General features: G+C 48.6%; 1 protein-coding gene across 1 annotated transcript; it reads left to right on the top strand.

The window, feature by feature from the left end:
- Positions 1-1,109: 1,109 nt before the first annotated feature.
- Positions 1,110-27,876, top strand: OTOP1 (otopetrin 1). Its single transcript, XM_012662847.1, has 6 exons — positions 1,110-1,539; positions 9,163-9,299; positions 13,180-13,238; positions 19,436-19,566; positions 22,784-23,712; positions 27,706-27,876. Exons 1-6 carry the CDS (start codon positions 1,110-1,112, stop codon positions 27,874-27,876), a joined length of 1,857 nt encoding a protein of 618 aa, XP_012518301.1.

Genomic DNA, 27,876 nt, shown 5'->3' with positions numbered 1-27,876 from the left:
CCTGCCGCTGGGGTCCAGCCCCTCCTCTCAGGCGCGCCCACTTGGGCGCTCTTTCGCGGAGCTTCCCAGGTCTCCTCCCAGCCCCGCGGGACCCAGCGCTCCTGGGCGGGGGCGGGCGCCTGGCGGGCACTCAGGGCTTCGGACGGGAAGCCGGGCGATCTGGACACTGGGGGAGGCGCCCGGGCACCCGGGCTCTAGGGCAGACCCCTGGGCGACCCCCTGAACCCCGCTTGGTCCAGGAGCAGCTCCCCACTCCCCTGCAGGAGGGTGAGGGATGGTCTTTTTTCTGGGAAAGTGACTCAGGTCTTCTGCGTCTGGGCATCTCGCAGCCCACACACAGGCACACCAGACAGACAGACAAACAGAGGAACCCAAAGAAAGACAGCCCCTCCCCCTATTCATAGATCTGGGGGCCCGCGCTCCCCCGCCCCTAACCAGATACACCCGAAGACAGATGGCCAGACATAGAGCGTGACCTGAACAGAGAAGACACATCACAGAAAGAGGCAGGGACAGACAGACCGAGACACGCAGGCTCGCCGGGACTTCTGGTCCCTGACGCAGAGCCTCGGGAACAGCCCCGAGCAGTCCCAGCGGCCAGCCTCGGCCTCAGCCACGCCCCCCGCGCCCCCCGCTCCGGCTGGCTTGGGGAGACTCCCTCGCTTCCATCCCCCGAAACGCCGGGCGGCACCTCTCGCCATCCAGAGTTTCCGGGGCGCCGGGGCAGGGGCTGGGTCTGCGGCGCTGGAGCAGGGGTGAGGGCGGCGGGCGGGAGGACTCGCGGGCGGCCGAGGGATCGGGATCGGGGGGCAGTCCCGCGCGGGTCCCGTAGGGGGAAGGGGGCTGCCTCTGGCGTCGTCAAGTGAGTGGAAGTGGTCAGGGGCGGCGGGGGGCGCGTAGAAACCCGGGTCCTCGGGGTTGGGGGGAGGAAGTGGGCCGGGTGGCACCTTGAGTGAGGGCGAAGGGGCACGGGGCAAGGGCAGGCGTCGGGAGGTGGGCTGAGTAGGGGCGGGCGCCGGTTGGCAGAGGGCGTCGGGACAAGGACAGGAGGCAGGGGTAGCAGGCGGGGCCGGCGGCAGCCACCCAGGGACAAGACTTGGTGTCGCGAGATGCCCGAGGGCTTGGGCGCGCCCGCCTTGTCCAGGGCAGCTGCAAGCCCCTCGGACCCGGGCTCGTCGGGGTCTGCGGCCCGCCCCCTGCCCCAGCTCGCGGCTCCGGGGTCCCCGCCATCCGCGGAGTCGCCGCGGCCCCCAGGGTCGCGGGCCCCTCGGCGGGGCGCAGTCTGCGCCACCTTCCCGCAGAAGGTGGCCGAGGCACTCAGCAGCCAGTACGGGCTGAACGTGTTCGTGGCGGGGCTGCTGCTGCTGCTGGCCTGGGCCGTGCACGCGGTGGGCGCGGGCAGGAGCGACCTGCTGAGCCTGCTGAGCGCGCTCATGCTGCTGCAGCTGCTCTGGATGCTGTGGTACGTGCGCCGCAGCCGCGCGCACCGCCGTCTCATCCGCCCCAAGGACGCGCACGCGGGCGCGCGCTGGCTGCGCGGTGAGTCCGCCTTCGCGGCTTTGTCTTTCTTTTCTCGTCCTCCTCAAGCCTGCGCCTCACAGCTGCCCGTCTCTGCCTCCAGGCTCTTGCCTCATGTCGCATCAGCAGAGCGACGGCGACACGAATTCTTCAGTCTATCCCTGGCTTGAAGCCATGCAGCGCTTCCACTGACCCCACGATGAGGGCCACGCTCCCTTGCCTTGGCACCCACGGCGTTCTAAGACCTGGCTCCAGATGGCTTCTTTCGTTTTATCGCTTCCTTTACCCTTATCCTGTGCCCCAGTCCTTCCCAAAGACCTTCAGTTCCTGCCACAGTATTTCATGCTTCCTTGCCTCTGCGTATTCTGTTCCCTCCTCCTGGAATGTCTTTTCCACCCTCCCACCTGCCGGCCTGTTTTCCAGGACCGGGGTCAGGCCTCACCCCACCCTTCCTTTCCCGACTGCCTTCCCTTTTCCCCACCCTTTGTTGTTCTGACTACTCCCCTCTACACCTCACTGTGCCCTGTTCTTATTGACACATGTGTCCCCTCCGCCCCACTGGGGGAGCTCTGGGATGCTTGTCTCTTAGTCCTGGAGCCACCTCAGGGCCCGGCATGGGGTAAGTGCTTGGGCAAGGTACTGGATCACCTCTCCCACCCTGAACCCTAGTCTCCACATCTGTAGGATGGGAGCACACGCTGGGTGGGGTCCAGTGACTGCCAGAACCTCTAGTTCTCCTTCTGTCCGTGTGCCTGGCAGGAAATGCTCCTCACTCCCTCCCCACCCCCCATCCCTGCTCTCTCTGTGAAGCTCTTTTGGTCCTTGTCAATTTCTGCCTTGTGTTCTGGCTATTTGGATATGAGCCTTATTGTCCGGATGAGATTTTAGGTTTCTTAGATAGGGATTGTATCTAGTTCATCTTGGCTTTGGGAAAATTTGAGACCATCTCAGGGTGGCCCAAATTCCTGTTCTGGAAATGGTTGTTTTAGAGAGGTTCATGGTTTTGTGACTCTCCATAAAGGCAGTGAATACAGTGTTACTTAAAAGAAACAAACAAGGCACAATATGTTATTTTACAGTATTGACCTGTACAGGCTAAAATCTATGATGCACACAGGCCATGTACTCACGCTGTCCTGCAGCGGAAGCGTCCTTTCTTTGTCCCTCCCTCCCTTCCTTTCTCCTCCATCGTTCCTTTCTTCCTTCCCTCCTTCCCTTCCTCCTCTCTCTTTACCCATTCCTTCATTTCCTTGCTCCCTCCCTGCTTTCTCCTCCCTCTCCTCCCGTCTCTCCCGTTCTCTCTTCCTCTCTCTCCCTTCTTTCCTGTCTCTGTCCCTCCTTTGCTCCTTTTCTTCCTCTCCCTTCCCCTCATCCTTTCTTCCTCTCTCCTTTTTTTACTTCCTTCTTCTATTCCTTTCTCCCCCATTCCTCCTTCCCCTTTCCCTCCTCTCTCTTTCTTTTCTTTTTAGGCCGCCATTATAGTATCCTCTCTCTTTTTCTTCCATCCTCTGTCCCCTGTTGTTCGTTCTTCTCTCTCTCCCTCCTTCCAGGACAGGAGCCTGAGTCCGTGGGTGAACGGTTATGCCATTTCCCAAGATTGGGAAGTCAGGGGGAGGAGCAGGGTGGGGATGCAGAAGCAAGGTTCTCTTGTGGACAAGTTACATTTGAGATGTTTTTGGACACCAAATAGGACATAATGAGGCAAAATAGAGAGAACACGTCATGTAGTAGGTGTTTGGTAAACGGTGGCCATTTAGACACCGGGTGAGTTGTCTCATAATAATAGAACCATTTCAATGAAGTGTGTGGACCATGGAAAGAGTATTAGCTCTGGAAGCCGTGGCTCGAGGTCTCAGCTCCAGCACCTTTTCTGAGTCCCAGTTTCCTTATCAGTAAGATAAGAATCCCAGCCACCTCTCGGGCAGGAGCTGGGAGATGCTGAGAGAAAGCAGTTTGCAAAGCCCTGGCCATTCCTGCGGAGGAGCTGTGGGTTCATCGAAGCAGCAAGAGTCTAATTAGGAATGTGGGGAGGCCATGGTGCCAAGGGGAAGTGCCTTCAGTCCCAGTAGCACTGAGGTTTCACCTGGAAGCACAGCTGGAGAGACAGGTTTGATTGAGGAACTTTGCTCTGCCCTGGCGCTGGCGACAGTCTTAGATCAACATACACAGGGCAATTCCCTCAGGAAAGGGAGTGGTGATCTCCAAGACCCATCCTGGGACTGCTAGGAGAGAGTCTTGCTTAACTGCATTCATTTTCTTACGTATGTTTCTTGGATGATATTTCCGGTCTAATGGAAACATAAACATAATGTCAGGATTTCAGCATCAAAAAGAGAATGTGGCTGCCAAAAAAGCAGATGCAGGTTTGGGATTCATCGGAAGGAAGTCAGACTGTATGCGGAGTGCCTGGTCCTTCCTGAGCATCTCATGGGTCCATATAGGAGATTGGCTGCAGGAGGTCTGGAACTCCTGGCCTCAAACAATCCTCCCACCTCGGCCTCCCAGAGTGCTAGGATTACAGGCGTGAGCCACTGGGCCTGGCCTTGTGGCCGCAGGAGGAGTGAAAAGATGTTCCGTCCAGGAGAGGGAAGGATGCAGAGGTCACGGGGTAGAAAATGCTGCTGCTGCCTTGCACCCGTCAGCTCTGGGTCATCCTTTGGTGTTCAGTAAGCAAGAGTCACTCTGGGAAGCCTTTCCTGATACTTTCAGACCAGGGGCAGCCTCCAGGCTGTATGTTCTGGTAGAACCTTGTTCATTTTCTTTCCAGGGCTAATCGAGCAGGAGACTGTATTATTCAGTTACTGTTTATTGGGTTAATGGGCTCCTGTGTGAATGTGCTCACCCTTGTATCCTGTGCCTAACAGGCAGTAAGTGCCAATCAGTATCTGCTGAATAATTGAATGGATGGATGGATAGATGAATGAATGGATGGATGGATGGATGGATGAATGAGTGAACGAAGCTCCAGGGAAGAGGATGACAATTCTGGGAGGTCAACTGCTGTTCAATATAAGGAAGACTATTTGAGTGTAAGCATCAGCTGGTGATGGAAGGGCACACTTTGAGAGATGCTAAGCCTTCCAGCCCTAGACATGTCTAGGTGGGGGCCAGATGGCCGCCAGTCATGATGCACTGAGAAACATCTTTGCTTGGGCTGGAGATGTAGACTAACTCTGTGGAAACTCTCACCTCTGAGAACCTATGGCTCAAGATTCTAGATTCCTAGGAGAGACCTGAGTGCCTAACATAGGGGAGAGGTCCCTCTGCCAACATTGGATGAGTACCCTAGGCAGTTTTTGGATTATTGTCGAGTAATATGGCTAGTATACTTTCTAATTGGTTCTAATTCATTACGTTTTTTTTTTTGTGGTTGAGTGATGAGATGATGATGATAATCAAATCCCACTTATAGAACTTTCTAGGTGTGGGACACTGTTGTAGGTGATTTCTATGTAATAACTCATTTAATCTCCTGAACACCCATATGAGATAGGCAGTGTTATTATGATCCACATTTTACAGCAAAGAGACTGAAGCACAGGTCAGTTAAGCTATGGCCCAAGGTCATCAACTAATAAGTGGTAGAAAACAGGATTTGAAGTTAGGCGGCTGGTCTCTGCTGGCATTCTATGTTCCACTGTCTTTAGAGCATGATTTTTGTCAATGTTCCATGGACATCCAAAATTGTATACTCTTTTTTTTAGAGGCATGCAAAGTTTTATGTACATGTAAAAGCAAATTTGTTGACGTGTGATTCAATTCCTCTATGTCTGTACTTACATTTTGTCTACTTGATCTGTCTAGTTCTGAGTTAAATACATAAAGAAAAAACTATTTTTTTCAGGCACATGTGTGACTGTTATATCTTCCTCATATATTATGTCTTTTATTATATGTAATGTTAAAGGTGGAATGTTAAGGTCACTACATTAACCTTAAATTCCATATGGTCTGATATTACTATTGCTATTTCTATTTTCTTTTGTTTCTGTTGCCTGGTTCCTTTTTGTCCACTTCCTTTATTTTCAACCTTTATTACTTAGTTAACAGTGTGATTTGTGTAAAGAGCATATAGGTAGGTTTATTTTTAATTCAATCTTCCCATCCTTCTTACTAGTTAATGGGAGGATTTAGATCATCCTAATTTACTGTAATGATTTATATACTTGATTTTTTTTCCATTTTTCTTTATAATAATTATAATGATATATTTTAAATTACTACCCCTTCACTTTCCTCTTATGCATATTTGCCTTTTTTGAACATTCGGAAAATTTAGCATGCTTTTCTATTTCATTAATGACCATCTTCCCTTCCCTCACCCCCCATAATCAGATGCATATTTTTCCATTCTTATCTGAAAACAAAATGCCAAATGTGTCCCGCAGCAAGACACGTGTGTCTCCCTCCAAGATGCTCTGTTGCTCCCACTTCCCCTCTACCTAATGAGATGAGACCTCCAGCGTACATTTGCTTCCCTTTTTCCTCTCCTGTCTCCCCCCACCTCTTTTCCCATCTCTTTATCACAGGGACTTTGAAAGGTTTTTCTTCTCTGCTCCCCACCCAGTCCTTCTCCAGCTTATAGGTTTTGTAGAAATAGTTTCATATTTAGTGGAATTCCCCCTTAAAATGTTTATTCTGTATGACAAGTCTTTATAGAGCCTGTAAATTGTACATTCCTCGGCAGTTTATCTTCTTCCATTTCGATTTCATTTATCATCTTCTTTTCTTTCCTATTAATCTAATTATCTATCTCCTTGACTGTCCACCCACCCATTCACCCATCCACCCACCTATCTATCTATCCACCCACCCATCCATACACCCATCCACCCATCCACCCACCTATTCATCTACCCACCCACCCATCCATCAATCACCCATCCATCCATCCATCCATCTATCCATCCACCTATCCATCTATCCATCCATCCACCTATTGATCCACTCAACCTCCCACCCATCCACTCACATATTCATCTACCCACCCACCCGTCCATCAATCACCCATCCATCCATCCATCCATCTATCCATCCACCTATCCATCCATCCCTTATACCTCCGCACATCCTCCAATCTTTTGCAAAGTTGATTACTCACGATTATTTCTTCTTCCCTTCATTTTGAGGTCTCTCCTCCAGTTCGATGGTTGTTTGGTTACAACCCTTTGTCAGACAACTTATGTGGATAATATTTTTCTCTCACCTGCAGGTCTCTGTTCCATGGTCCCCTCCTTTCCTGATCATCCACCTTCAACCTCAATCCCCTGCTCTGCTTTACTTTTCTTCATGCACTTAGCACTTGCTGAAATTCTTTATATGTTTATTATTTGCTTGTTTATTTTCTGGCTCCCCTACTAGAATGTTAAACTCCCCAAGGGCAGATACTCTTTATGTCCCCAGTGCCTTGCCCATAGTTGGTGCTCAACAAATAGTTTTTGAGTGAATTACATTTTGCATAGTTTCAAATGTCTTTCTGCCTTTTGCCTGGATGAGTGGGCAGCATCCTAGCTGGGAATAAGATGTTTTAGCTGCAGCCCTTTCTTTCAGTGGACTCTTCCACTGTATTGTAGTTTCCAATGCTGCATAGAAGAAGTCTGGTCTGGTGCCACCTCATCCCTCTAATGCTTTTTGCACACCCCAATTTATGCAATATTATACTTGTGTACTTTTGTTTCTCCAGCAATCTTGTTTCTTTGTCTTTGAGCCCCTGACACAACGCCTCATGTATAAGAGGAGTCCTCATAATATTCATTGTATAAATAACTGGGTGAATGAATCCTTGGACAGATGGATAAATGAAGGAAGGAAAGACTTCGAGAGTGTGAGAAAATATATGAAGTATTTATTACAGAACGCTTGAAATGTCAACCACAGAGATCTAGACCAGTGGTTCTCAAAGTAGGGACTCCAGACCAACCGCATCAGCCCCACCTGGAAACTTGTTAGAGATGCAGATTTGGGGGCTGCACCCAGACCCATTGACTCAGAAATTCTGGAGGTGGAGCCCAGTAATGTGTGTTATAACAGCCCTCCATGTGAGTCTGACGCATGCGCGGGTTTGAGAACCTCTGCTTTAGACTATCCTTATGTTCTGCATGGGATTACTGAGGCCAGGAGCAGGGAAATGACTTGCAGGAGCTCACACATTCCTGGGCACAGCTAGGACTGGGCATAGCAAGGACTAGTGCCCAGGTCCCCAGGGCTCCAGGCCTGTGCTCTTGCCACCCAACCAGACTGCCTCACTTTATCTTGCTATTTCTTTTTGTGATCGAAACCAACCATGCATTAGTGAAACCATTTCAAAGCACTGGGATCGAATCTCCACTCTTACAAAGTTTCTGATTTCACTGGGGTTTTTCCAGGGTTTAAAAAAATGTGACTTAGAGTTGTTTCTATAAGACTTCGAGCAATGGAAACGAGCCAGGCGATTGCATTACTTTTCACTGGAGGCTTCTCAGGCTGGGGCTGTAATGTTATAGCTCACTGCCACGGCTCATCCCTGCCTCTCTGCTCAGGGTCTTGACACGCATCACACGGGCTCCTGTTTCCTCTTGTTCATGGAAGAGAATGTGTGGATGGCGGTCCGTGTTGGCCCGGGAGAGGGATGAGAACTTAGACATAGATCAGGACCCCATGGTCACTGCGTTTTTCTCACTGATTCCTTCATTTGTCACCAAGAGTCTTTTTAGTGTATTTTGTATTATTCCTTTAGAGTTTTTTTTATGCATTTTTTTGTTGGTTTGTTCTTATTTTTTTATCAAAACCATGCTCATTATACCATCGAAGATTGCCTCCTTTCTTCACTTACCTTGCACAAGCCCTTTCCAGGCTACCGCTACAGACCCCTACCCCTCATTTTTTAACAAACAAACTTTATATTTTAGAAAAGTTTTAGATTTACAGAAAAGTCACAAAGGTAGTACAGAGAGTTCCTGTACACCTGTATAACTTGCACCCTCTGGACCCTGATTCTTTAGAGAGCGGGGTTTTAGGGTTAGAGAGCTGAGATTTCTGAGCATCACAGTAACACTCTTCGATTGATCCTTTTTAGAAAAATTTCCAAAGCCCTTCTGTTGATTCAACCAAACTTTATAGAATGTGCATCATTTGTCAAACTCTGGGATATGCATGGGGTAGGTACAGTGATGAATAGGACACAATGCCTGTCCTCTAGTTTCAGTTAATCAGCCCAATAGTAGAATTTATTTTATTAATATATTTTTAATTGTGGTAAAATATACATAACATAAAATTTACCAACCTACCCATTTTTAAATGTACAGCTCAGTAGTGTTAAGTACATATACGTTGTTGTGCAACCAATCTCTAGAACATTTTCACGTTGCAAAATTGAAACTCAGTGCCCATTAGATACTAACTCCCCGCCCCCTCCCCCAACCCCGGCACCCACCAGTCCACTTTCTGTCTTTATCTTAAGATACTTCGTATAAGTGAAATCCTACAGTATTGTCCTTTCGTGCCTGGTTTATTTCACTCAGCATAATGTCCTCATGGTACGTCCATGTTGTATCATGTGTCAGAATTTCTTTCCTTTTTAAGGCTGAATAATATTTGAAATAACATCAGTGCATATTATCATGTGTATGTGTGTGTTTCTACCTCCCCGCCCCCCAAATTTAGGTAGTATCACATTGTTTGCCGTCATTACCATCATCCTGGGAGGCCTTAAAGTTGGATACTTTGTTGGATTTTCGAAATGTTTATCAGCCACAGAGGGCGTCTTCCCCGTCACACACGCGGTGCACACTCTGCTGCAGGTACAGTGCTGTTGTTTGTTTGCACTGTCTTGGTTCCTGTTAAGTGGTTCCCAGGGCACATAAAAACCTGTAATATCAAGACATCCAGCAAGCTGGGGCAGCGCGAGCAGCTGCAGGCTGCCCGGCGAGCCCCAGGGGAACTGGAGTCCATCTCTATGGCTCAGTCCTCCCTCCACCTCCACTGCAGAATGGGAATCTGTGTCACCTCGGCCACCTCTGTGGGGACGCTGGGAGGTAGAACATAGAATGATAAAGACTCTGGCTTGGAAATTCTGCCAAGCCTGAGTCTACCAGAGGAGGCTTGGAGGAATTTCTTTTTCTTGGTGTATAACGGCTTTCTTGAGATAGAATTCCCATGCCATGTGATTCACCCATTTAAAACATACAGTTCAGTGGTTTAGACTGTTCATAGAGTTGCCCAACTATTGCCACAATCAATTTTAGAACATTTTTATCACCCCCCAAAAGAAACCTCATGCCATTGCAGGGTCATGGAAAGACTTTTTGTTTACCCACTTGTGGATTAAAATCTTTTAGAAATGTATGAGGATGTTTTCCCCAGCAATGGTGAACTTGGTGTGGATTTGTGAACTAAGAAGTAAAGATTTAAAAAAAAGAACGAAGTAAAGATTTGATAACTGGGATTTAAAAGTATAGCTTAGAGTTAGAAAAAGCTCATGGTTAAAAAGAATCCTGGATGGGCCTCCAATGTAACATCCATCCTTGGCAGGAAGCCCTGGTAATGGCTGTCGGAGTTAGGATGGGATCCCCGCTGCTCTAATGACAAAAGGGAGAACCAATATTTCTGTGGCATGTTGGAGCATGCAAAGCACTTTTCACATATCTCTTCATGTGATCCTTCCGACAGCTCTGCAAGAACGGGTGTTGGATTCTCATTTTCTTCTTTTGTATTGTGTGGATTGAGGTTGACAACATGGCATTCTGATACGCTATAAACAGTGAAGTGATTGCTACGGTCAAGCAAATTTGCATACCTGTCATCATGTCACATAGCAGTTACCTTTATTTTTTGTTTGTTTGTTGGTTTTTGTGGTAAGAGCCCCTGGAGTCTACTCTCTTAGCAAACTTCCTGTGTACAGTACATTGACAAGTGCAGTCCCGTGCTGTGCACCGGCTTGCTAACTGTCTTTGCTGTGCACCTGCGACTGTGTGCGCTTTGACCAGCATCTTCCCATTTCGTCTCCTCCAGCCACCATTCTACTCTTCGTTTCTATGTATTTGATTTAAAAATTTTTTTTGGATTCCACATATAAGTGAGATCACACAATATTTTTCTTTCTGCGTCTGGCTCATTTCACTTAGCGTAATTTCCTCCAGCTTTATCCTTGTTGCAAATGGCAGGGTCTACCCTCATCTTTTTCTAAGGAAAAAGTTGGAGCTCATGGAAGACAAGTGACTCTCTCAAAGTTGAAGCTGAGACACAATGATTATTTTCCTCCTGAAAGTCACCCTGGAAGATCATGGACTTGTTCTAATGATACTGTCATTGCTCAGAATATTTTCGAGTTTCCAGTTTGAGAATGCCCTTTAGACACAGTTTTCCACCTTCATAAAGCCAATGATACCATTTTTAAAATTCCATCTTTTATCCAAAGTGATCCTTAGTTTGTACACCCAGTTGACTTACCAGATGGCACCAGATGACCTTAGAATGTTTCTCAAGGTCAAACACATTCTCACAGGGTGAAGCTGTCTGACAGGACATGCCAAATGAGCCCGGAAGCACATCAGCTCGGTGGCAGCATAGTGGAATAGGTTGAGGGCTTGCTGGGGAATGGACGAGTTTGAAGGAGCTGCCTTGCATTTGAAAGTTGTTATGGGCTGCATTGTGTCTCCCTCAAATTCTTATGCTTGCACCCTGGTCCTCAGTACCTCAGAATGCAACTGTATTTGGAGATAGGGCCCTTTAGACACAATTGAGGTTAAATAAGGTCATCAGGGTGGCACTAATTCAATCTGGTGTTCTTATAAGAAGAGGAGATTAGGACACAGACACTCACGGAGGGATGACCATGTGAGGACAGGGAAGAATGTGGCTGTCTACAAGCCAAGGAGAGAGACCTCAGAAAGAACCAACCCTGACGACATCTGATCTTGGACTTGCAGCCTCCGGAACCTTGAGAAGATGGATTTTTGTCATTGAAGCTGCCAGTCTGTGGTCCTTTGTTATGGCAGCCCGAGCTGCCTAGTACGAGAGTTAGCCGGCCATTCCTTCCAGGGGAGCCAAATCCCATGATGTTAGAGCTGATGGCAATAGCAGTGACAATGTGGAAAGCTTAATGAGGCCAGAAAGAACTGTGTTCGTTCATTCACGCACTCGTTTACTCATCCAGCCCATTTTTAAGTACTAGGCAAGCACTGTTCTTGCTATTGGGGCACAAGAGTGTCATATGCGGTGTCAGCACAAAAGCAGGTGGTGACAATGTTAGGCTCAGTGATTTGACCAACATGGCCCAGAGTGACAAGGGGGCACAAAGGAGGGCATTTGGCAGCTTGGGGTAAGGGGTGGCCTCTGCCAGGGAAGTGCCCCACAGCTGGCTGTGCACAAGGGAGCAGCACAGGGTCAGAGGCCCCTGGAAGAAGCGTCCGTGGGACGCGTGGTCTTTGTGCATGACGGGGAGGGGAGGACATGTGGGCCATGGTGGAGAGGAGGCCAGGGTAGTGGGCATAAGTTGGACTCCTCTGGTCAGACTGCCTGGCTCTGGCTCTGACCAGCAGTGTGACCTCCAGGAAATTACTCAATTTCTCTGAGCCTCCTGGGGACAGTCGCAGTACCTACTTCATGGGTTTGTTGTGAGGATTAAAGGTGCCGGTGTCTGGACAGCACTTTGCACAGGGCTGGGCTTGCAGCAAGCGCTACCTAGAGGCTGACCACCACCTGGGAGCTTGGGCTCCACCTTGAGGGCGATGGGGAGCCACTGAAAGCTTGAGATAGATGAGTGACCTGGACAGAGGTGAATTTTTATTGGCTGGTCAATCAATTAATCATTCTATACCTCCCGGACACTTGCTACTACATGCTTTTGCTACATTAGATGACTGGAGAATGAAAAAATTAGTTTTAAAAAACAAAACAGTGCTTCAGGCTCTGTTCTAAAAAATAGAGTATTTATTTATTTATTCTAAAATTGTGGTAATTGCTGTGAAAGCTGCAGATACCAGGATGAAATGACTTTTGTTGGACCCAGACAGAATAGGGCCGGGAAGGTCTGAGGAGACCTACGCTTACACTTCTGAGATAACGGTTTCCAAGGACTTTCTAAAACCCTTCATGCCTGTCCTGATTTGATAAAGCATATCACCAGACACTGGTCAGGACTGCAGTAATTCAGAGATGTTTTCAGAAGAACACTTGCCCAGTAAGGACATTTCCACCAATGAATTGATAACAACACTAGTTTTGAGCCTCCAGAACCAATGAGTGAAATAAAAGACCAGCCCAAATCAATTTTCTTCTTTATTTAAAGCACTCAACATTTGGTTTCTGGCCACTGGTGCAGAGTAACTGTTCAGCGGATATTTCTTGGATGAACCTGACATATGTGATATAAACCAGTTAAGGGCATCGTGACAGGCATGCTACCACCCCCACACCCTTCCCACAGCAGACATCCTCAATAAATCACAGCACTGTTTTCTGCTGAGCTGTGAGGCCTTCACCTGCTTTACAGCACAGTGCTCTTAGATTGCTGTCCCCGCTGGGAAGTGGTACTGCCACCTGAGATGGGATGGGAGGTCACTGATGTCCCCAGCATTTTCCCAGACCTTTTCTTTGAGTTTTATAGCTGCTCAGGTTTGCAAATATAATGATGATTTTCCCACTGACATGTTTTTCTTTTCTTTCTTTATTTCCATCTAGGTATATTTTCTTTGGGGGCATGCAAAGGATATTATCCAGTCTTTCAAAACACTAGAAAGGTAAAAATTGTGGGTGATTGCTTTATATGTCGAATTTGTCATTTCATTTAGAACAAACAAAACTCATTCCTGCCATCTTTCCTGGGTTATAAAAACTGCGACCAACTGTCCACTCAGTTCTGACAGCAAAGCCCTCACTCGTGGCTGGGAGAGGAAGCTCTCTGCCTTCTGTCCCTTCCTGGGCATAGCCCTGGAAGTAGCCTGGTGTGGGTTTGAATTTTGAATTTCGACTCTGCATCTTAGACACTTCCCCTCTAGGACCCCTGGTCTTCTCATCTGAAAAATGGAGACAAAGGGAAGACAACACAATTTCTTTTTTAAGCCTCAGAAGTGCCTGGTCGAGACATTCTCCTCAAAACAAAGGTCAGATTAACAAGAGAAAAGCCAGTAAAAGTCTATTGAAACACATTGTACCCATCACATGGGAGAGGCCTCAGTTCAAAAGCATCTCTCTCGGCCGGGCGCGGTGGCCCACACCTGTAATCCCAGCACTCCCGGAGGCCGAGGCGGGAGGATTGTTTGAGCTCAGGAGTTGGAAACCAGCCTGAGCAAGAGCGAGACCCCGTCTCTACTAAAAATAGAAAGAAATTAATTGGACAACTAAAAATATATAGAAAAAATTAGCCGGGCATGGTGGCACATGCCTGTAGTCCCAGCTACTCGGGAGGCTGAGGCAGAAGGATCGCTTGAGCTCAGGAGTTTGAGGTTGCTGTGAGCTAGGCTGATGCCACGGCACTCTAGCCCGGGCAACAGAGCGAGACTCTGAAGAAAAAAAAAAAAAAGCATCTCTCTCAAGGCAGTGGTTTAAAGAGTATCTGAACAAAGAGCCACACATCCTATAATGACAAGACTAAGGCAAGTTTGCTCTCAGATTCCCCCATCCATGCTAGAGCCAGTTTCTGAGCTGATAAAAACCCAGAACTGTCCCAGTGAGGACAACACTTAGATCTCTTTCCTTGGGCAGGGGAGGAGAGGTAGTAAGAGAATCGCTGTCCTGCCGTCAGGCAAGCATGGCAGAGGCAGAGGAATATTCTGGTTTCCTTCAGAGACAGGAACGTAGCTGCCTCTGAAGACTAGACCGCATCACAGAACAGGCCCTCAGGAAGTGCCGGGTCTGTCACCATTTCTGTTCCCTGTGCTCTCAGGTGACTGTGAGGCTCAAAGGAGAGAATCTATGGGATGACAGGGTGAATGACCTAAAAGCAAGGCATTGTTGTCATGTGAGAAAGCACTACGTGCACACACGGATACTCAGCATTTGTATAGAAGGGTCCCTCATTACGTGAACTCTCAAAGAGGAACAGAAAACTCCCGAGTACCACTTAAAATGACAACTGATATTTAAAAGATGAGTTTATGCCTGACAGCTGGATGAAACTGTTTCAGTTGACCATTGAAATAGAAACAGATTTCAGCAACTTCATTAGGCAAAAAGGGTCAACGTCAGCCGGCATTTGGACACCTTTTGAGGCCTGACTGTGTGCAGGGCTTGCTGTCGGCACTGCCGGGGATACGCAGTGACGATGACCCAGGTGCCCTCGGCTGTGGGAGTGGCATCCTGCAGGTGGCACTGGGCAGCCTGTGTCATCCTTGGCAGTGACCTTTTACCCCAGTCCTAGTGATACCAGAAGCCCTGCTGCTGGCTCGAGGGGAGCGAGGGAGGGGCTGGAAGTGTGTGATGATGCTGTGCCCTGCAGGGGAGGGCAGTGGACAAATGAGGACCCAAAAAAATAGCTTTGATTGTCCCTGAGAGCTGGATGAAGACTTCCACGTTCAGCCATCATCCCATTCAATTCATATGCGGGCTCTGGTCCTCGTTAACTAGATGGGCTGCTGCTCCAGCAGGTTGAGACTTGCCCCAGGGTGCCAGAGTGCCAGCTTCAGGCCTGAGATTTCCATCCCGGGCCATCCCCTTTCGCAGCTGAGGAGTCAGGAGTATGCGTGTGCCCCACCTGCTCTCCCTCCAGCCCTGGGGTAGGGCTCCAGCTGCAGCTTGCGGATGACATTTGCTGGTTTTGTCATTTCATCTACTCCATAAGGTTATTCTTTAGAAACTGTACTTTTTTTCCTGATAAACTTGTGAGGCTACAGTAGAATTTAAGAATCCCCATGATGACTCTGTCATGAACTGGATGTTCATTCCTCTCCTCCCGCCATTCATATGATGAAGCCCTGACCTCTGAAGGCATAGTATTTGGAGGGGGGGCCTTTTTTTTTTAGTATAAAATTATAATCTCGATTTCTTTCTTTTTTTTTTCTATTTCAGCATATTATGGGGTACAGATGTTTAGGTTTCGTGTGTTGCCCTTGGTTCCCCTCCCCCCAAGTCCGTGTTTCAAATATGTCCATCCTTCGGGTAGTGCGCATTGCACTCCTTGTGTATACAAATACCCGTCCCCTCCTCCCTCCTTGGAGGGGGGGCCTTTGAGAATTGATTGGGTTTAGATAAGTCATGAGGGTGGGGCCCCCATGACTAGTAGGATTAGTACTCTTACAAGAAGAGGAAGAGACACCAGAGATCTCTCTCTCTCTCTCTCTCTCTCAAAGAGAAGATCCTGGCTCAAAGCCCATGACCAAGATGCAGCAGGGCTGGTGTCTGGGGAGGGCTCTCTTCCTGGCTTGCAGATGGCTGCCTTCCCTCTGTTCTCATTGGCGGAGAGAGAGTGAGCTCTGCTGTCTCTTTCTCTTTTCATGAAGTGACCAGTTCCATTGGATCAGAGCTCCACCCTTATGACCTCATTTAACCTCAATTACCTCCCTAAAGGCCCTGTCTCCATGTACAGTTACATTGGGGATTAGACTTTCAACATATGAATTTGGAGCAGAGAGTGGGGACAGAATTCTGTCCCTAACACCTATTGTTAGATATTTAATTTGTCTGAAAGTGTTTGTTGTTATTGTAAGTAGTACTGTGATGAACATCTTCAGTCAAAAGTATTTTTGAACATCTTTAATTATTTTCTTGGGTCAAATTCCTAGAAGTAGAATTGTTGGGATGGGTGAGATATTGTTGACAAATGCAGGTTGAGCAGATTGTCCCCAGAATTCCTGCTGAATCGTATTAACTCTCCCATTAAAAAGCACTTCCTTTTACATGCTGCCTATGAGCTTCTCTCGCACGCAGCCCTGTCAGTTGGCGACAATAGGTATGATCATGATTCTCACTTAGCAGATGAGGAAACTGAGGCTCAGAGAAATGAAGCGAACGCCCAGGGCCAGGCAGCCTTTGTGGGACCTGAATGCTCACGCTGACTGTGGCGGCTGCCAGCTGGCCGGGCTGGGTAAAGTCCTTCTCTGTGCTTGGCCACTAACTTCAGCAAAGCCTCAGGTCAGCAAAGCCTCCAAGCACAAGCGTCTGTGGCCTTGCCGTCCGGGTTGGCAGCCCCAGCCACAGGTGGCCTCTGAGCCCCTGGATCGGAGCCAGAGCAAACTGACATGTGCTGTCAGGTGCGCCCCAGATTTTGGAGACTAGAATGAAAACAGAATGTAAAATATCTCAATAATAATTATTTTGATATTACTACATGTTGATCTAAACATATTAGATGAATTGGTTTGACAAAATATTACTAAGATTATTTTCACCTGTTCCTTTTTATGGTTTTAAAAATGTAACTACTAGAAAATTTAGAATTGCACAGGCCACTCCCATCTGTGCCCTGAATTCTCTTCTTACTGGACAGCTCTCCTCTAGGGTGTGTACCTGATGTTCACTGCCCGGACCTTGCATCTGAGGGGACCCAGTGGGACTGGGCTTAGGCTTGCCCTGGCCTTGCTTGTTGAGTGATTGGAGATGAGTCTCTTCCTGCTCTGGGGCTCTTTCCAAAACTGGAGACTGAACGGTTTGAGCCAGATGAGGGTTTAGTTTCATTTATCTTGTTTTGTTTCTAGGGCAAAGTGTTCAACATTTTTGAATTACTTACTACCTTTAGATTTTAGATTGAGACTTTTCTAGAAAAATCAGAAGATATAGCAATCCTAAAAGAGCATGGCAACAAAGGGAGAGAGCTGAGTCAAGGTTGCTCCCTGTAGGTGGGGGCTGGGCCCTCCATTTTCCACAATCCCCACTACTCTCTAGTGTCTGCTGGACCTGCTTTGTTCATTGACATTTCCTGCCAGGCCCTGAAGGCTTCTGAACTTGCCACCCCTGGAATTACTGTTTTCTTCTGATCTTTTGAGCCAGCATTCCATTACTCCACACTTTCAGTACACACAGACCATTTTCTCCTCATCTGAGAATTTCCCTTGCTGGTTTGAGTCCTTTTGTTTTCCCAGAGGTGAGGTTTAGAGGGACAGAGATTCTAAAAGTAGAGCTGGAAACATGAATTGGGATCGGAAATGGCTCATGGAAGCCTTGCCTTTGTTGTGGTCTTGGGTTATGGACCCAGGTGTGGGAAAGGCAGAGGGCATGGGAAGTGACACCCGCCCTCAGTTGTAGGACGGGAGGCTGCGCTGCCAGCTCGCAGAGAGCTTGCGCGGCAGAGCAGTTTGCAGCTGTGGGCGGCATCGCCTACCTCCTTGAGTTCTGTGGGCCAGGGATTGGACAATGCCATTGGGACAAGGAAAAAGGAGAGAAGAAAGGGGAGCTGTGTACATTATGAGTAAAAGAAAAGCCAGCCAGTCGGAGGCAAAGGACATTGTCTGCGTTTGTCAAAGGCTCTATAGAACGCCTCCCAGATGCCTCGGGGAAGGCTGGTGTGACCTACAGCAACTGGGTAACATCAGGGGCAAACAGATGGGCAAACACCTACCTCAGACACCCCTGGGATTCTATTTCTTTCTCCAGCTGTGCCTGGACACTATGCAGCTGCCAAAGGAAGTCAGGGTTCAAACGAGGCAAGTTTTGGCTGCAGTTGCTCATGGGGGCCCCAGCAGGGTCAGCTGGGGTGAAGACTCAGAACAGAGGCAGGGTCAGGGTCGAGGACGCAGATGCATCATTTTTCCCGTAGGCAGGTCATGGACAGGTGGTCCCTTCGTTGGACAGGGAAGGAGCATGCTTCCTCGGGGCCCCTGTTCTCCAATTCAGGAGTGATCAGTCCCACAGAAAGTTTTAAAGAATGCCTCTCTCAAATTGCTAGTGTTTGTTGCACCTGCTCCATGCAAGGCACACTGCCAAGTGCCCTGAAAGCTACCACAACCTGCAAGCATGGGAACACTTGGAGCAGGCGGTGACCATATGGAAACCACATTCTCCACGGATCTCTCCTCTGCTACCCAGAGTCTAGTGTCCACCTCCCACTTAGTCCACTTTTCCTCCGTCTGCTGTAGGAGACAGTGTGGTGTAGAGGCAAGAGCAGGACGCGAGTCAGAACAGAACAGCGCTGCTGCTAACTGACTCTTCAAACCCCACTGTGGCTGCTTTCTCTGTGTGTGACCATGAACTAATTCCTGAACCTATCTGAGACTCCAGCAGCTCAACAGTGCCGTCTTAGAGCAGGCTGTTTCTAGGTTTCCACTATGCCATCCTCAGTGGGTGGGGGCTTCAGCCCATGCTGATGGCCTCATGGTCATAAGACAGCTGCCACAACTCCAGCCTTCATGTCTACATTCAAGGTTGGAAAAAAAAGGGAAAAGGACCATACCAGACCTTTCTCAATCTTATCTCTTTCATCAAGAAAGCACAAGCTTTTCAGGAATGTCCAGCAGACTCCACTTCATGTGCCACTGGCCGGAATGACCATGCCTACCTGCAGAGGAGTCTCTGTGTCTTTAGAGGCAGGTGGTAAGGCAGAGCAGGGGTGTACGATGATGCTCGCATTGGCCAACTAATAGTAAGGGTATACCCACTCTTCACATTTCCAGTGTCACTCTTTCATCTTTCCCTCATTGTTCTCTCTCCCTTCTTCCCTTCTGGAAAAAGGGTTTGGGGTATGGTGGGGTTAGCCACTTGCTTTTAGTAAATTTTCATCCCCGTAGCCCTGCTTCCAAGACCCAGCTTCTTTGCTGTCCCATAGATAATGAGTAGAGTACTGGCAAGTTCAAGATTGAGGTGGAATGCCAAGACCCTGTGGTTTTGGAAGATCTCATGGCACTGCCCCTCCCAGGCAGACAGGGGACCCCCCCCAGAGCCTAAGCTGCCAGGTAAAACCAGAATCACGCTGAAAAGGGTGTGTGTGTGTGTGTGTGCGTGTGTGTCACACCATGGGGCTTGGAGCTTTCCCAGAGTCGCTCAAGAACTGAGTCCCTGTCTCTGTTAGGTTTGGGGTGATCCACTCGGTGTTCACCAACCTGCTTCTGTGGGCCAACGGAGTCCTGAATGAGTCAAAACATCAGCTTAATGAGCACAAGGAACGACTCATCACTCTGGGCTTTGGGAACATAACGACAGGTGAGTGGTGAGGAAGGTGAGTGGCCCTTCCAGCACGTCAGAACATCATGGAGACCTGCAGAGACCCAGATATTCACAGACTGGGGCACAGGGTCCCAAGCACTGCAGGTCCACCCAACTCGGCATGGGCCAGACAGTCCCTGATTGTTGAAAATCTTACAAAACCTCCCCTGAGTCTCTCCTCCTGCCTCCTAAGTAGTGTGTGCTGAGCATAGTTGCGGGTTTCCTCCACGCTTCCTCCTCAGGGACTTGTACCCAGGGGCAGTCATTTCGATGGCCATCCTCATGGTCCAGTTTGATGCAGAAATAAATGTCTTTGTTTTCAATGTTGAAAGATTGATGGTTGTTTCTGTTTGTGTTTTTGATTAAATCTCTATTGCCCCTTCTATTAAAAGTATGGCTTTAAAAAATCCATGTAAGTCTGATGGTAGGTTGTGGCCAATTGGTTGTGACTCTGAAGTTTTTATTGAACCGTACGTGGCTTGTAAGTTTGGCCCGTCTTGTTCCCCCTGTTCTGATTTGAGAGGCTGTAGCACTCATCTTTATATACGTTTTTCCAAAATTCTTTAGCATTTATGATATATTGCTTCTATATTGGAACATTCCATTTGAGGGGAGTTTGGGGTGGAGGAAAGTGCAACATGCTGGGAGGTGGCGCCCCAAGTTTGTCCTGTCACATACTAGCTGTGTGCCCTTTGGAAGCCATTCAACCTCTCTGAGCCTTGCTTTTCTCATTTGTGAAGCGAGGGGACCTGAGCCTTGTACTTGCAAAGGTCCTTTCCATCTTTAGTGTGCTGCAGTCTATGCTCACTGTGTAACCCTGGGCCGTCCTTTAGAGCACCTTTGAACCCGTTTCCTCATCAGTGGGGTGGAGACAATGAAATCAGGGGCACATGCTGTATTTCCTCGCCACCGCCAGCTAGCAGCCCACCTTGGGAAGGTGTTTCTTGCTCTTTGGGCCTCATCTCCTCCTCGGTCTCAATATCAGTAACAGCAGTGACAACAACGACAAAAGCAAGCATTTATTAAGCATTTGCTGAGTTCCTGACACTGTCCTTGGCAGCTTCCATTGGCTCATTTAACGCTTGCCCTGGTACTCCGAGGTAGGCAATAGTAACCTCATTATGTGGATGAAACCATCAAGCCACAGAGAAGTTAAGTAACTAGCCCAAGGTCACACAGTGACCACGTGCTTGTGCCGGGATTTGAATCCCAGCAATCTGGCTTCAAGGCCCTCTGTGAAAGATAAGATTAGATTAATTCACTAAAAAAGGACTCCATCAGCTCTAATGTTCTGTTAATCTGAACATTTCCTCCTGATTTCTCCCACGTAATACTGTACGGAGTTACAGGGGGTGGGGAAACTCCTTAAAAATTGCAAATTGCATAGTGTTCTGCAAAAGTGAGGGTCATTAATGTTACCGTAAAGCTTTTCCATCTGATTTGTAAGTAGTATATATATATCATAAATTAAAACAATGACAAAGTATAAAGAAAACATCCACAATAATACCTACCCAGAAATATAGTAAATGCCGCTAACATTTGGCTATTTCTTTGTAGTGTGCTATTTATTTATTTATAGGTGATTTTATACTGTATATATTCAATCTGTTTTTGACTGCAGACTTCAATGAGAAATAGATTTCACACTGCAACACAAATACACACATACCTGTGTGTGTATGTGTACATCATGAAATAATACTTAATCTTACTATTTCAAAGACAGTCTCAAATTTCTATTGTATTCGGTTCCATTCTATTCTATCCTATTTTATTCAATTGCAAATTTAGTCTGTTAAAAAAATGTTGGTTGCTACCCTCTAAACTGATTTTATAACCTGGTACTGGGTTGTGAACTGCACAACCCAAAAAATACTAGACATGTAATTTGTTCTTACTTTTTTCCATTTTCATTCAACATGAATACTTTCCTATATCATTAAAATACATCTTAATTATAATTTTTTAATGCCTACTTACTATTCCATTGTATGGATGTACTAAAGTTCACCTAATTTCTAAATTGTTAGATGTTGAGGTGTTTTTCTCTCCTTCCTCACTCCCTCTCTCTCTCTCTCACACACACTCACACACACGAAAAACTTTAACTTGTTGATTACATTTTTTACTTATCCCCTTAGAGTAGAAGACTAGATTGGGATGATGGGTCAGAGGCTATATCTATGTCACCTTTAACGCTCTAGTTACACATTTCGTTGTTTACTTACAGCACTTTTCCTCTTGTTATGAAATGGTCCTTCGTGCTATTGCCGGGTTGTTTTCTAGAAGGTGGTGCACACTTGCATGCCCTCACTGGTGTTGGCGAGTGCCAGTCCCCTGCCATGTCTGCTTGCGTCGGAGAGCCTTAAGAGGCAATTCTTTGCTGATTAGAAGAGGCATTTCCTCCACAAAGTATTTTTTTTTTTTTTTTGAGGCCGAGTCTTTCTCCGTCGCCCTGGGAAAGTGCAGTGGGGTCATCACAGCTCACCGTAACCGCCAACTCCCACGCCCAAGCGATCCTCCTGCCTCAGCCTCCTGAGTAGCTGGGACTACAGGTGCCACCACGCCTGGCTAATTTTTTTCACTTTTTTTGGTAGAGATGGGGTCTCACTCTTGCTCAGGCTGATCTTGAACTCCTGAGCTCAAGTGATCCTCCCGCCTCTGCCTCCCAGAGTGCTAGGATTACAGTCATGAGCCACCACGCCCAGCCCTACACAAAGTATTTTAAAAATAAGTTTAAAAATCACAGATATAAATCATATTCATAGAGAAAATCTAGAAAATACAGGGAAGGAAAACCTATGATAGAAGAAAATCTAGAAGAAAATAAAAATCATCTGTCAGTTTTCTACACAGAGATAACCATTGTTAACATTTAAGTTTATGTCCTTCCAGATTTTTTTCTATGCCTGTCTGTACATTAATATATCTATTATTTACATATCTATTTTTAAATAAAAATGGAGTCATAGTCTTTATCCTCTTTGGCAACCTGCCAAATAAATATGATTTATGTGACGAATGCCCTTTTGGGGATATTCGTGGCTATCAATTTAGCCGTGATACTAAACATGGTAATTAGCCATGAAATGAAGCTAGTGATCTGGTGGGAAGACCCACACACGGATCCCCAGTGGTGATGTTTCTCTGTGCTTCTCCGCTTCCCCCCTGCACGTGCTGATCGCCCTCCTGTGATCTCCTGCCACCCCAGCCTTAGACGACCACACTCCGCAGTGCAACTGCAGCCCCCCGCCTCTCTGCTCGGCCATCGCTTATGGGATCTACTACCTGTACCCCTTCAACATAGAGTACCAGATCCTGGCCTCCACGATGCTCTATGTCCTGTGGAAAAACATTGGGCGCAAGGTTGACAACCATCAGCACCAGAAAATGCAGTTCAAGTCCAGTGGGGTCATGGTGGGTGCGGCCCTGGGCCTGACTGTGCTGGCAGCCACCATCGGAGTGGTCGCAGTGTACCTGATTCGGATCGGTCGCTCCAAAACCAAGAGTGAGTCGGCACTCATCATGTTCTACCTGTATGCCATCATCCTGCTGATGCTCATGGGGGCTGTAGGGCTGGTTGGAATCCGGATTTACAGGATGGATGAGAAGTCACTAGATGAGTCCAAAAACCCGGTCCGCAAACTGGACTCCGACCTCTTGGTGGGCACTGCCTCGGGCTCCTGGCTCATCTCCTGGGGCTCGATCTTGGCCATCCTCTGTGCCGAGGACCACCCCCCCTACAGCTGGTACAACCTGCCCTACTCCATCCTGGTGATTGTGGAGAAATACATCCAGAACCTCTTCATCATTGAGTCTATCCACCGAGAGCCTGAGAAGCTCTCTGAGGACATCCTGACTCTTCGGGTGGTCACAGTTTGCAATGGCAATACCACGGCCCTCCCTTCTTCCTGCCCCCAGACTGGAGGTGTGGCTGGAGACGTGCCTCCCCAGGGCAGTGACGCACCACGTGCAGCCAATGGGAGTACATGTCTGAGAGGAGGCTCTGGAAACGAAGAAGAGGAGAGTGCCTGGGAACGGACCCCGAGCCCGGCCTGCTGCCCCCGCTTATTTCAGGGCAACGCCAGAAGACGGGTCTTGAGGAATATTGCAGCCTTTTTGTTCCTCTGCAATATTTCGGTAATCTGCATCGAGTTATTGGTATTATTTTTAAATCAATTAATCTATTTTCCTTGCCCTTTTCAAATAAGGAAGGGAGGCAGCTTGTGATAAAAATACTTTAAGCATCAGGTTAGAAAATGAGACTGGAAAGTAGACCTATATTCTACAAATGGACCTATGAGGCCCTGCTCCTGTACCGTGGCTGGGCTGGGCTCTCAATATTAAAGGTGAGAAGACTCAGTCTCTCCTCAAAAAGGTCACAGTATAGTGGAGGAGGGGGCCAAGGAGATTGAAGGACATGTGCTGAGACAGGGTATGTGCTGGGTGTCATGGAAGCAGGGATCCAAAGGGAGTGCTTGAGGTGAGGCTCCGTATAAATCAGGAGTCCTTTCGGCTGTAATAGAAAATTTGGTCAGCAGTGTCGTCAGTCTTAATGACATCTAATTATCTCACAAGAATTCCAGAGGCCGGCTGCTTGGTGGCGGCCTGGCAGCTGCACCATGTCATCAGGCACCCAAGCACTGTTCATCCTTCCACTTGGTCATGTTTGGTGTGGTGCTTGTTGTCACATGGTCACAAGATGACTGCAGCAGCACCAGGCATCACGTCTGGGTTTGAGACAGGAAGTAGAGGGGCACCCCTAGCTACAAGGGAGGCTGGGGATGTGGATGGTTTGCTTTCCAGCCTCTATGGTGGAAGGTAGAAAGAAAGAAGAAGGTATATACTCAGTCACTCACCCAATATTGTCTGCATCAGCAAGGAATGATTGGAAGTTCACCAGGTGGTCAAGGCAGGGAAAAGCATTCTGGGCAGAGGGTACACCATGTGTGACCATGGCATGTTCTGGAGCGCCACGTAGTTTAGCATGAATTCCACACATGCTGAGCAGAACCGCAGTGGGAAGAGGAGAGAGTGCTGGTTAGAGGGGCTCTGGCTTGAGCAGGCTTCCGAGGCCTGGCTGGAGTCTGTTCTTTGTGTTGAGGGCAAGAGAGGACCCTCTCAGATCTGTGTTTGGAGTGACACCCCTGGCAGCAGTGTGAAGGGAGGATGGAGAGAGCGCCAGAGGTAGGATTCTGGAACAGAGGCCCAGGCGGGACACGACGGAGCTTGAGCGGGGGCAGGTGCTGAGGGTATGGAGAGAAGAGAGAGGAACAAAGAGCATCGTGTGCTGTTGGCAATTTTCTGGAGACACATAGAGGAAGGATGGCAGGGCGTGGTGAAAAGAGACAAGCAGACTTTGGCACCACACAGGCCTCCACAGGGACCGTGGCTGGTGGGAAACGCCCCATCCGCGGAGGTGCCCGCCCGTCATTCAGGGTAAAGTCAGCTCCGCCACCGCCTCTATGTGACCAGGTGTCCTCCTGTTACCCTGTTAGCTCAGAGGCTTTCGAGCTCCCTCCCCCTAATTTCAGCTGGCACATGCCCAGGGGCTCCAACTTGGGATATTTCCCTAAAGCCACAAAATTAGGAGGGTCCCTCTGAAGCCAGAAGAGCCATGCGTCCGCCAAGCAAATCTGATTCCTTCCCCGCTTTTTTCTCCTTTTCCCTCCCTCCTTCCATTCCTTAAAATGCACCCACTGAGTACCTACGGGGGTCAGGCCCAGCTGTGAGTGATGAGGACCAAGGTCTCTGGTCTGCCTCCTATGCCACCTACAAATCAGGCAACAGAATAAAACCAACCGCACATCATGCCACGAAGCGGAGGAGTGTGTGGAGACAGCGATGGGGCCGATGGACCGGCTCAGAGGGGGGCCTCTCTGAAGGGGAGGCACTAGGCAGGGAGGGGCTGGCGTGAGTGGTGGGAAAGAAAGAGGGGGTCAGGAATCCTCTAACAGAGGGCTTTATAATCCCACAGGGGACAGTGGGTTCTATTTGAAATGTTCTGGGAAAACTCTGGGGTTTAATCAGGGGAGAGACGTGATCTGGTGTCCATAAGAAGCTAGGCTGGCAGCTGCATAAAGAATATCCTACGGGGCAGTGGTGCGGGCAGGGAGACCGGGTGGGAGGCCACCGCGATGGCCTGGGTGAGAGAGGGCCGCCTGGACAGGTGGAGATGGAGAGACGGGAGGGGCCGAAGCTCTGGCTGTGGAGGCGCAGGGCCGAGGTGGGGGGGGACTGGTGGCAGGGACAATGTTCCTGACAGTGAGAGGGACACAGGCCCGACACCTGGCACCTTGATCGAGCACCTGGGAGGAGGCCGTTGCTGCTAAGACGGGGAAATGGGGAAGGTGGGCTGAGTTCGAGATGTGCTTTAGACACCCAAGTTGCCAGTGGAAAACAGGAGCTTGGAACGCTTGAAGCTAGTCCAGGCTGGCGGTTTAGATTGGGAAGTCACAGGCCTGCAGCTGGTATTTACCACGAGGGACGCGGTGAGAGCTCCAGGGGTCCTTTGTGTAGAGGAGAGAAGGGGACCCGGGGATGAGCCCTCGTGCCGGCCGGCGTTAAGAGGCTGAGCAAGGGATGAGACAGCAAAGGAGACAGGCAAGAACCGGCGGCAGTGGCAGAGGACGCCCCCCAAGAGTCACGGCAGCCAGTGAGCTCAGCAGAGCAGAGACGCAGTCATCCCCTGGGATTCAAGGGGTATGTGTTTCAGGCCCCCCGTGGATACGGAAGTGCGCGGATGTGCAAGCCCTTTATCTAAGATGGAGTAGTATTTGCATATAACTACACACACCCTCTCACATGCTTGGAACCACCTCTAGGTTACTCATGATACCTAACACAGGGTAACTGCTGTGCAAACAGTTGTTACACTGTGCTGTTTAGGGAATAATGACAAGAAACAATAGTCTGTACATGTTCAGTACAGACACAATCATCCATTTTATTTTTTGAATATTTTCAACCCATGATTGATTGAATCCAAAGATGCCCCCAGATGCAGAGGACCAGCTGTATATACTAGGGAGTGTTCTGTATGGAGATGCTAATGAAGGCCATATGTATCAGTTAGCTATTGCTGTGTAAGAACTTACCCCAAAACTTAGCAACTTAAAACAATATACGTTTATTATTTCGTAGTTTCTCTGAGTCACGGATCCAAGTACAGTTTAGCTGGGTGTGTCTGTCGGCCGGGGCTGCAGGCATTCTGAGGCTTGACTTTGAAAGAAGGGGATCTGTTTCCAAACTCACTCCATGGTTGTGGGCAGGATTCAGCTGAGGGTTGTTGGACTGAGAGTCTGAGTTCCTGCGGACTGTTGGCTGAGACCTCCCTCAGCTCTCTGCCCTGTGGTCTCTCTGCAGGGCAATTTGTCACATGGCAGTTGGCCTCCTCTCTTGTGAGAGAGGACGAGCAGGATGGACACCAGATCCTTTTGTAACCTAATGGCAGAAGAGACTCCCCATGACTTTTGCCATATCTTGTGTGTTCGAAGCAAATCACTAGGTTCAGCCCAACTCAAAGGGAGGGGACTCCACAAGGGAGTGACTTGAGGAGCTGGGGACCCTGGAGGGACATCCTAGAGGCTGTCGGCCACGGTGTGGCAGTGGCGAAAGCTGCAGAAGTGGCAACCTGAGGGAGGAGTGGGCCCAGGACCAGTCCCCAAGGAGCCTGACAACTTAAGGGGTGGCAGAAGGGGAGGGATCTGGGACAGAGACGAGGCTGAGAAGGGACCAGTGTGTAAGGCCCATGAGCAACACAAGTACAGTAATAGGTTATTGCTTTAAGTTTTACAAACTTAGTTTTCATTCTAGCCCTCTCTTACAGGTACTAGTATTCCATCTGACAGATGAGAAAATTGAGGCTCAGCAAGGGTGGTAGGGATGGAGAGAATTGAATGGGTTCAAAAAGCATTCATTCAGGACAGATTGCAAGGAGGGGCGGGTGAGGAAGAGAAAAGGTCCATGGCAGGCTCATGGATTTGATGGCTTCCATAGAGATGAGAAATGCACTCGGACAGGTGTGACTCAGTTTCTGTGGGTCCAGGTCAGTGGTGCCCGGGATTTGAGGGGGGCCTCCCAGATGGCTTGGAAGCTGCTCACCGTGATAGGCCATTTTCTCTTCTCTTGTAGCTTTGGATACCTCCCGCCTTTGGCTGCCGCCCCGAATATGACAACGGATTGGAGGAAATTGTCTTTGGCTTTGAACCTTGGATAATTGTGGTCAACCTGGCCATGCCTTTTTCTATTTTCTACCGAATGCATGCAGCTGCCTCCCTTTTTGAGGTCTATTGTAAGATATAA

This window comes from Propithecus coquereli, unplaced genomic scaffold (genome assembly GCF_000956105.1).
Source record: "Propithecus coquereli isolate 6110/MARCELLA unplaced genomic scaffold, Pcoq_1.0 Scaffold785, whole genome shotgun sequence".
Taxonomy (NCBI): Eukaryota; Metazoa; Chordata; class Mammalia; order Primates; family Indriidae; genus Propithecus; species Propithecus coquereli.
Note: the sequence above shows the minus strand (reverse complement) of the source record. Positions and strands in the feature narration are given on the sequence as shown.